Genomic DNA, 11,133 nt, shown 5'->3' with positions numbered 1-11,133 from the left:
ACGAGCGGAGAAATCTGCGCGTGGGCCTCCTTCCCTCTTTCCCCCGCCGCTCTTCGCGAGAGAGACGCCAAGTGACGACATCGACCTTTCCTGCCGATGGAGGGTGAGGGGGGATTACAAAATCGTCACTTGGCGAGCGACGTTGAAGTCGCTTTTTTCCCGTGGTGCGGCGAACTTGAAATTGTGTAAAAGAAGCGGGGGGCACAAAATCGCGAGCGGTTATTGAAAAAAAATCAAAAGTTTATTAAAGGCCAAAAAACAGTACAAATTGAAACCACGCACATCGCTGCACTCGCCTCTCTCCAGCATATAAACATCGTTATCCACAACAGACGTTCCCCGTTAAAGCCCTTCACGAGCCCGCACGGTTATAATGGGTTTTTGTTTTTCGCTTTTTCATTCGTTTCCTGCTCCCCTACTTTTCCGTATCTTAAATAGATCTATCTCATCACAGGTGTCCTCCTTTGATCAGCTTGTTGGAACAAATGTTAAAAAAAGAAGACCGCACTTGACTGACGAGACATGCTGACAAACGCACTGACCGGCTGAGAACAAAAAAACGAAGGACATACCGATTGACTTGACTGGCAGATTGACATAAAAACTGGCTGAATGGCTGACACTTATTGACAAAAACCCACAAACCGATTGCTAAGACTCGCGAAACGGCTGACTTGGGCTGTCGACAGCCATGACCGGGGGAGGGGGGGGGGTCGGCAACCAGCGGGCTTCGTGACGTTACTGATCAAGGGGCCACCCCATCTCGGAGTCACACGTGTGTATTGCGGGCTCGTGAAATAACGAGTGTTTTTTTTTATTACCGAATTTAAGGGAAAAAATAATCGCCGCTTCTTGTTACTATAATTGCCGACCCCCGGCCGTGACAGATCAACAACAGACAACCGGCCAGCCAGCGCGAACAGCCGACAGACAGAGCCCGAGAGGGAATTGTAGAGAAGCTCTTCGGCCGTTCTCATTTGCTGCTCGTGAGCGGGTTCCTGAGCACGATGATGACCGAGTCTCCGCGCAGGAACATCTTGGAAATGTAGCGATCCTTGTTCACCGGCTTGGACTTCTTCTTGCCCTTCCCGCTCTTGGGCACCTCCGTCCACATCTCCTTCACGTTCTCCAGCACCATGTTGCAGTGCCTGAGGCGACAGGGGACGCGCGGAAACGTTGAAGAGAGAGAGAGGCGTGCACGCGGACACGGTGGGGGGGGGGGGGGGAGAATTACAACAGCTCAGAAGACAACGGATGGCTCTGACGTTGTTCCGACTGGGCGCACCGCTGCTACCGTCCGTCACAACGGATGCGTCTTAGTGGTTGCGCGCAATCTCCTCCCCACTCTCTTCGCCTTATCCCAACACGCACGACCTCGTGAGCGCTGCCTGCGTTGGCTCGGTGTGCAACGTGCAGACGGCCGTAATGTGGCGGGGGCTGCCCGTCGGTTGTGTCCGCGAAATAAAAATTATTGCCCCCGCTGTCCAGGTCAGGTTGGACCCCTTTTTCAAAACAAAATTGTCAAAATTTGCGTTTCGTAAAGGGTAAATTTATTCGACAGATATTTTTGGGACACTGCTCATACCCATAGCAATCGTGGATCTCGATTTATAATTGGAAAAACAAATAAACAAACATAAAAAAAGTAGTATGATCACTTTTAACAAGCAAAACAAAAACATTCCAGATGTTTCAGGCAAGGCGCCTTTACTGAGAACACAGCGAGTTAATTGCCGTTACCTGAGTTAACGGCAATTATTAAATAGTTCATACGCAATTCATAAATATTGCTCCTCGGCATGTAGCAAAATTACAGACGGTGATCTGTATTTAAAAATACACGTTTAGTTTATTTCATTAATTAAAAAAACGTGGCAATGTTTTTTTTTTTCCCCGCGCACGCTCGGAAATTTGACAGCTTTATAATAACCGATTCCGACGGCTTTATAATAAACCGGCGTCGGCAAAGAGCGGCAACGGCGGAAAGAGGCGAGGAAGGAGGCACCGGGGCTGGGGCAAGCAGCAATTCAGCCGCGGAGAAAATTTCTCACGGGACTGCGATTCAGAACGAAGAATCATCTCGCATTGTCTCGGGTGTTGCATTTTTTGTTTTCTTTTTTACTTCCACGGCGAGTCTCATTGCGCTGCTTCTATCGTTCGCGTCGCCTCTCTGGGCTGAGTCACGGACGTCTGATTTTGTATTCTTCGTCTCTTTTGTGGTGCGGTTTTGCCTCCTAGTCGTCTGCCTCGCGTTGCATTTGCACCATCACGCCTTGCGCGATATTATAACACGAAAATCCTCATCTTGTACCGTCTGCCGCGCAAGTTCTCTCCCGTTGCCGTCGTCTGCCTCGTACGTTACACGTCCGTCCACGCTGCATTATCATCTGCCTCATTAATTCCATTAGCCCAAACGTAACACAGTCGCGTGTGACGCGCGTACAATTTGTGTAAATCATAAATAACGGATTCACACAGAGACAAAGAATACCGTATAGCCGTCAACAGACTGTTGGGGCAAGTGCCGATTGGTATACACGCGCGCGACTCGACACACGTATACACGCCGCCGACACGATAATAGATTATTATCGAAGCACTGTCGCGCTCGCCAGAGAGCCAAGCGCAGACTCGAGCAGGACAAGGAGGCGGCAGCGGTGGAAGACGACGAGTCGACGAGAGTGTGAGCGGGGATAGAAAAAAAACACACACAACACGGGTAGTAGAATGCTTTTGAAATTGGGCAAGAATGAGGCATCGGAGGCTATTCACGCCTCTAAATGGGGCGCACTGCGCACGGCACGACCCTGGGCTCCTCGGGGCTCGCACCGATCGACGCTGCATCGCTGCACACTCAAGGGCCTCCACGCCGCCGCACTCACATCTGCGGCTCATTCACGGGGGCTGGGGGGGGGGGAAGAGAGCGGGGTGTGCGTGTGTGTGTGTGGGGCGCGGGAGGACCCTGGCTGTGGTGTGAATGACAGGCCCTGGCCCCAGACGCGCTCTAAGCCCAAAATAATCAGAGCGGGCGAGCGACATAAGCTGATAAACAGGCCCCCAAATTCAACGCAGTCGCTTGGGCACTTTCCAAAACACACAGACGGCTGAACCCGCCTTTGTTTGCAGCCCTGGCCTTTGTCGCCCAAAAGACAAGCACTCCCCGGGCATCATCTTCCACCCTAGTTAACAGCAATTAATGGATAATAACCAGCTTTGACGAATAAAACCCAATTAACCGCACAGGAAACGGCCTCACCGGGCACGACAATAGCAGTTTATCGCACAATAACCGCTATTTGCCGGGAAGTTTTCGGGACAAATAGAGTGAAAGGAATCGAGCAGGAATGGGGTTTTGACGGACAGGCCACTTTCGCCAACCCCCCCCCCCGCTCCCCCCCCCCCCGACAAAAATTTTCTCGCGGAATGGAATTTGCCGCGACGCTTTTCATCGGCAAAGCCGAGGGGGGGGGGGGAGAGATTCGGGGGCAGCGCGACCCCCCACCCCCCCTCGGCGAGCTTTTGTTAGAGCCAAACGGAGCAGTGGGAAAAGGAAGTGCAAGACGCACGTACAAATACCTCCTCGCGCGCACACACACACCTATCGGCGGTCTCCCTCCCCGCGAGGATTAAGCTCCCCTCTTTTCCCCGTAACGCTGCTTTGTGTTTGCGGGGTGGTTTTTTTTTTGTACCTGCCACCGCCCGCGCTTATTTGAGTTGAGTTCACACCTCCCGTGCGGACCTCCGGATGGCCGTTCGTCTGTGGGGTGTTTATCGGCCAACACTAAAAAAAAATTATACCTGCAGTCTATACTTTGCGCTAATGACTTTTTAATGTGGATTTTTGTTGTTGTCTTCCTCAAAAAAGAGAATTCTTGAGAGGATATTAGGACCCCCGAGTGAACACTAGCTGCGGGAATTTATTTTCTATTTGCCAAAGCAAAACCGCACCGCGCTTGAAAGGGTTGGTCGACTCATTCAAAGATAACTGTGCGTGCCGTGCACAACAGGCACTACTAACAAGTGCAACGTGAAACAAGGCACTTTGGTGGTTAGCCAATGTCGCTAAATGGAGCACACTTAAGACTTTTGGTAGACGGTTCACAGCTCTTTGCGAATCAACTGCTGCATGGTCACCCAATGCCGTGTTGGTCATGGGGATTGTTGCTTGACCGTACTTCACCCTGGGTAGAGCGGGTTGGAGAAGAGGATGGGGGGCGGAAAGAGCATTGACCGGTTCGTATATCACTCCCCGCTCAGATGTTGCCTGTAGCTGGGAATCGAACTCAGGGTTCTCCAGGTTCATAGTGCTGTGCTCCAACTACTGTGCCACAGCTGCCCCTGCCATTTCACATCAAATCAAGTTTAATTTTACCAATTATATTTGTTTCAGTTTTAATTTTTTGTATGGTAATATCATAGAGACATACAAGATGGTGACACAGCAAGAGGTGGCTGTCATCCAACAGTGGATAGTCAATGGCTGCAATGCTTACATTTCAGCAAAGCTGCACATTTTATAAATGCACTCTGCCAAACACATTATTGGCATTGCTCACACAAACACACACAACATGGAGGCAGCGCACTGTACTGTAAACACAGCAAGCAGAGATCAATTCCCAGGCACGCCTAACATCGAGTGATATCTGAATATCTTAACCGGTCCATGGCTCTGACTTTGACCAACTAACCATTGTGACGAAGTATGGTTCAACAATCCCCCGTGGGCAGTGGATTGACAAGGGGGCTGTGCAAGTCATTATTATCACATCACACGCGCAACTACAATACAAATCGGATTTACAAAGCGTCTTGTACGAGGCGTGACCCCATCTCACACCTTTCAAGCGTCTATTGTAGTTCCGTCCACTTAGCACAACTCTTGTAATGGGTGGATTTTTTTGTTTTGTCGAGAGCGCGCGCGCGCGAGCGAGCGAGAGCTCACAAGGAAGCCAACAATAAGCCTCGCGCAAATCACTTCCACGCGCATTTGTCTTGGGAGGTATTCACGTCAGCCCAGTCCGCCTCTGCACCAGATGGTTCATTTGGGGCCCCCCTCCACACGCACAATGGCCTCCTCATCTTTCAGGTCGGACACGAAGCCGGCAGATGGGGCGGTGGCGGCGCTGACGGCGTTTCTCTGCGCGGCCTCTCGCGTTCGCACGTCGGCGTCAACCGCGGAGGAGGCGGCAGCGGTAATCGTCGTGCGACACCATACGACGACGCAGAGACGAGCTTCGCCGAAAGCCGCCCCCGAGATTTACGCGTGCGTCCAAAAAAAATTATAACGAGGCTATGTTTTAGCGGCGTTAGAAAGCGGAGTTGTAGCTTAGCGCTTGCGAAACCTCCATTGTGAGGCAGAGATGGCGGTGGTATTATCGGTGAAGTGGGTATTCACAGCAGCTCAATGCGAGCAGATTCTGCGGGGGAGTGGGGGGGTTAAGGTAAAAGTAAAAAAAAAATCTGTCAACGATGCTGTGGCGGCGGTCTCGTGTGTCCGCTGCTAGCATCGAGTCAATACGAGGTGCTTGTAATTGGCACTCGACAGCGCGCGGGAGCGATTTGACGGAACAATGCGATCTCCCGCAGAGTTTTCGTTTGGATTGAGTTAAGTATTGGGGCGAGCAGTTGCAACGGTGGCTGCTAGCGCTGCCGCAAGCAGGTGGAATCAACGTCGTGCGGCAAGGCAGAGGCAGCGCAAATGCGGCAGTGGAAAAAAAGCAACGTTATGACTTTAATCATTTTTCGAAATGGTGGGTAATTAATACAAGTCTAACCACCAGCAAGATCACATCAAAACCATCATCACCACCACCATCATTACTACCACCACCATGGGCAGCGCCCTCACCACACCCAACTTCAGATGCACCGTCACCACCATCACAACCACCAAAGTCAAAGATCCCGCCCGTATGGCCTGTAACAGATTGTTGGGGGCAGGTATTGATAACGAGCACCTATGAAGGCTGGCACAGGACACCTGGGGGTTGGTGGCCAGCACCACTCCCTACTGCCCTTTGGCGATGTTAACTACACACCACATCAGGTAATCATTTGAGGCCAAGTCGAGCTTGGAGGCCCAGGACCGATTCAGACAATTGTCACTGCTGTCAACCGTGAGCGGGAATCGAACTCGGGTCGCTGGGTTCGCAGTGCAGTTGGCTAACCGTTGCACTACCGCTCCCCACACTGCATGGTGCGGCGTGTAAACATCGCCACTCGGGAGAAAATACCACCAACACCATCACGACTACCATCTCCACAAAAGCCAACAGCACCACCACCAACCACTACCATCATCAGCACCACCACGACCGTTGGTACGCTGCACCAAACCCCAACGTTTGGCAACGCCGCCATCGTCTTGCCGAGTTTGTCGCCACCCCCCCCAACCCCACCGCAGCTCGATCGCACCTGTCGAAGGCCTTGACTCGCGCCAGCAGCTTCTTGTTGTTGCGGCAGTTGATGAGGACCTGTGTGTTGTTCTTGACGGACTGCGTGAGCACGGAGAGCGGGCCCGTGTTGAATTCCTCCTCCTCACGCTTCGACAGCTCCTCGGGCGTCATCTCGCTCTTTGGTTTGTTGAGGAGCCTGCCGGGGGGGGGAAGGGGGGGGGGTCACAGTGCCCTTAACAACCAACTCGCTGCAAAACTTTCGCTTGAAGGTAATATACATTTTAAAGATGCAACAATAAAAAAATATATATCCTCAAAGGAACAAAATCATTGTGCATGTGGCCAATCTCGTTAGAGCTAAGCTAAGCAGTGTTGAGTTTAGAGAGTGCTTGGGGAACTATTGTGCATAAAAAGTTGCCGTAGGCTACCGAGAGGATATATGTACTAACAATTACAAATTGTTCTTTGCTTTATTGCACACGTAGATTCGTTAATGATATTCAGGATCGCTTGTTTTTATTCGAATCGGTGCCGTTTATCTTGTTTTTTTTTAAATAACAAAAATAGACTGCATACCAATTCCATAAAACGTATCTCGCTTGCGAAGAGGATAAGATCGTGTGCGTCCTTTATACTTTCAACAAAATGCATTTGGGGTGTAGCAGTGATTCGGGCATCGGTGGCATGAGTTTGGTTCCTGACCATGACTAACATAAGTGCTGCGATATCTAAAACCCGGCTAGGCCCCCCCCGCTCCCCACTTACCGACCGGCACTGACCAGTACGATGAAGTATGGTCAAACAATCACCATGATTGAAATGGCTTCATTAATTTTCGTCATTTTTTTTCTCTCCAAATTTGTTTTATTTGTTAGACATTCTATTATGGAGCTGACAACTCAAGCATTTCGCTGCATCCGCTATAACATCAGCTGAACAGTGTATGCGACCAATACACTTTGATTGATGAGGGAGGAGGGCCCAGCACCAGTTCAGATATCACTCGCCACTGATGTTAACCATGGCTGGGAATAAAACTCAGGGCCCGGGTTCATAGATGCTGTTCGGCAATCACCGTTCGGTCCACTCCTTCCATACAAATGCATTCACTGAGATGCAACAGAGAGGGATATTATTTTGTTTTGATGAGCTGAACTTCGACCACGAGCCACATCCATGTTAAGAGACGTGTCCTGCCATCACTTATTTTCCAGCCAATATCAAAAGTCACTACGATGTCGTTACTTGGGTATGTCCAATAACGCGTGTGTTGGTCTTATCGTTTGTGTAATTCTAAGCATGCACATGACCACACTTCTTCGGACACTTTTCCAGCTTTTGATCCATTATTTGTCAATGTGTATGCTTACTCAGCCATTGCAGCTAATACAACCACGATTAAAATTGTCTTTACATATGCCCATTTATTTATTGTCTTTCATTATTAAATTACATTTTCTAAAAGCTCTCCAACCCGCCGAGCTGTTGTTAATGCATGACCATGTCTCCTATTCCAAATTTAAAACCCACTTACTTATAACCGAGCTGAGATCATCAACCTCCTATACACAGACCTGACCGTGTAACATGATCAACCACTTATCATCATCATAACCAGACGTGACCAATCAGCAGCTGGAAGGAAGACCTCCCCCCCTCCTCAAGCCATTTCTGCCTACGGGAGCAGAAAATCAATGAACTTTTGAGAACCGGGCGAGTTCACTGCGTCGTGTGTTGAATTGTTGAACTTGATACGAGTTTGAAAGGTGATACGAGTCTTGTGTTGTTTTGACCATTCTTTTAAGTCTTTGTTTACATGTTTACTCTCCTGCTTTGTGATCCAGGTCTCCTTTGATGAAAGATTTATTGTACTCTGAATGGACTCGGGTAGTTTACAGTTGCTACATGCACCTCTTTTGCAAGCGATAGTCGCAGCAAATACTGGACAATAACAATCGTCCCCCAGCTAAAAGTTTACGTCGATTTTCATGTGTTATCCAGACGATCCCGTTTAGCCAGCCGGTTGCCAAAGGAGCAATCATAATAGGGTGGCGGGGTTTAGACATTGTTAGTGGCCTAGAAGCAGTGGTGGAAATTCCACATTCACGTGGAAAGGGGTTTGGGAAGCAATTGGATTATAATCATTGCTAGCTTCCCACAACTTTGGTACAACAGTATTAATGTTATCGCCCATAGAAGTAGATTGTTCACGTGAGAAAGTGTAACGATTGCAAGCTGAGCGATGTGGCCCGCGAGTTTAACAAGAGCGGTTAGCGTGCTTTCAATAATAAATCATGATTTAAAGTCTCACCACGCCGAACATGGGGCAATGTTTAATAAACATTAACTCGTCTTCATCACCGTAACGTAACGCTCCAGATACAACATTACCATCACTCTCAGCTTAACCAATATCTACGCCAATATCACCATCACAACCATCACAGCGAGCTTCAACGCAGCTATCATTTCCAACAAAACTTTTAATCGTTACCGGCAGCAAGTTTCTCACGTCCCCATCACCACCAGATTCAAGTGCATCACCATCACAGACTAACAATCACCACCAACGAAACGGCCTGTACCTCACGGCCATCACCACCGATGGCTTCAATGCACTCACGATTAACATCGCCTACCCACCGCGTACAGACTTAACCCACAGGCAACAGAAGCTCGCGCGCCGCGCTAAAAGTTACGGGACGCATCTTGTCGTCACAAACAACACGGACTGGACAAAGCAAAAAAATATAAGTCAAATAAAATTTAATTGAAACTAAAAACAGCCGCATAAAGCCTCGGCCTACTAGGCCTGGCTGAGGCCTAGCACTCAACCAAATCGTATAATACATAAACATCGGCCGCCAAACAAAAAATGCGTCGCCACTGCGGAGTTGAAAAGGGAATGAAAGTGCGAATGAGTGTGCGATGGGGATGCGCAAACACTCACGACATGACGGATGGACGCGGATTCAAACGCGGGGATTGAATTCAATGGCGGAAATCCGATGGGTGAGAGAAGACGCGTGATGTCAACGCGCGGTGGTTACGTCATCCCGTATAACTCGTGACGTCATGACGCATACGCGCGTTACGTTGAGTGAAAATGCGTAATACGTCATCGCGCAATACGCATGACGTGTCGCTAGTAATGGTGCACTTACGGCAGCCAATCACGTTCACGAGCTCGTGGCTTGGTGACGTCACGTTGCATAGATCCCATAGACTTACATAGAGACCCATAGACTTACATAGAACCCATAGACTAGCATAGAGACCCATAGACTTACATAGAACCCATAGACTTAAACAGGACCCATAGACTAGCATAGAGACCCATAGACTTACATAGAACCCATAGACTTAAACAGGACCCATAGACTCACACAGAGACCCATAGACTTACACAGGACCCATCATATACTTGGTTCTTTCGGTAAAGTCACGTAGAAGGGAAACAATAAAATAATAAAAATATATAAAACAATACAATTCTCACGACGTTTCGACTGCAACACAAGCAATCGTCGTCAGGTGTGAAAACAACAGCAATAAAATTCGATGTAAAGCTTTCGTGCCGGCAGGGATTCATATTCTTGGTTCTTTGTACGTTACTTTACCGAAAGAACCAAGAATAAGGATCCATAAACTTACATAGGGGTCATAGAGTTACATAGGACTAATAGACTAATAGAGTTACATAACGCCCATAGACTTACACAACGTCTATAGAATTGCACAAAACCCATCGAGTTACAGAGGACTCGAATACTTCGATGGGTATCCATACCCTTATATTAACATAATATTTCATCGAAACCCAGTAAATTAACACGGGCCAAATACATTGTGCATAAGATAATATAGATTTATATTTAGCCGTAGACTTGCATATGACTCATAGCACCCCACAGACATATATATATGATCTGTAGATTAGCAAAGCACCTGAGTGTTTGCACGTGGCCTTATTTAAGTCATATACTGCATACAAAATATCGTATTTTATTAAGTCCACCATGTACGTATGTGTCCATGTACGTGCATGTGTCTATCCGTGTACGTGTGTGTGTTCATGTACCTGTGTGTGTATCCATGTATCCATGTACGTGTGTGTGTATGTACGTGTGTGTGTGTATCCGTGTACGTGTGTGTGTTCATGTACCTGTGTGTGTGTGTGTATTCATGTATACATGCACGTGTGTGTGTGTATGTACGTGTGTGTGTTCATGTACCTGTATGTGTGTATCCATGTATCCAAGTACGTGTGTGTGTGTACGTGTGTGTGTGTATGTACTTGTGTGTGTGTGTATCCATGTATCCATGTACGTGTGTGTTCATGTACCTGTGTGTGTATCCATGTACGTGTGTGTGTGTATGTCCATGTACGTGTGTGTGTGTGTGTGTTCATGTACCTGTGTGTGTGTATCCATGTATCCATGTACGTGTGTGTGTGTATGTACGTGTGTGCGTTCATGTACCTGTGTGTGTATCCATGTATCCATGTACGTGTGTGTCCATGTACGTGTGTGTGTTCATGTACCTGTGTGTGTGTATCCATGTACATGGGTGTGTGTATGCACGTGTGTGTGTGTATGTCCATGTACTTTTGTGTGTGCGCGCGTGCGTGTGTGCGCGCGCCCGTTGGCTGTTCACGACACAGTGTATTATATTTTCCATTAACACCTCACGCGAACCGAAATTATTGTTTTCAGCCTCATTGTCAGTGTTCACA

The 11,133-nt window shown here is 48.4% G+C and overlaps 1 protein-coding gene across 1 annotated transcript; it reads right to left on the bottom strand.

The window, feature by feature from the left end:
- Nucleotides 1-219: 219 nt before the first annotated feature.
- Nucleotides 220-9,513, bottom strand: SNRPD2 (small nuclear ribonucleoprotein D2 polypeptide). The gene is made up of 3 exons (XM_078610019.1): nt 9,349-9,513; nt 6,418-6,594; nt 220-1,148 (listed from the first exon to the last, which is right to left on the bottom strand). The coding sequence occupies exons 1-3, from the start codon at nt 9,351-9,353 to the stop codon at nt 974-976; spliced, it is 357 nt and encodes a 118-aa protein (XP_078466145.1). The 5' UTR covers nt 9,354-9,513; the 3' UTR covers nt 220-973.
- Nucleotides 9,514-11,133: the final 1,620 nt, after the last annotated feature.

This window comes from Lampetra planeri, chromosome 33 (assembly GCF_965212315.1).
Source record: "Lampetra planeri chromosome 33, kcLamPlan1.2.h2, whole genome shotgun sequence".
NCBI classification, from domain to species: domain Eukaryota; kingdom Metazoa; phylum Chordata; class Hyperoartia; order Petromyzontiformes; family Petromyzontidae; genus Lampetra; species Lampetra planeri.
This window is presented reverse-complemented; position numbering and strand designations above follow the sequence as displayed.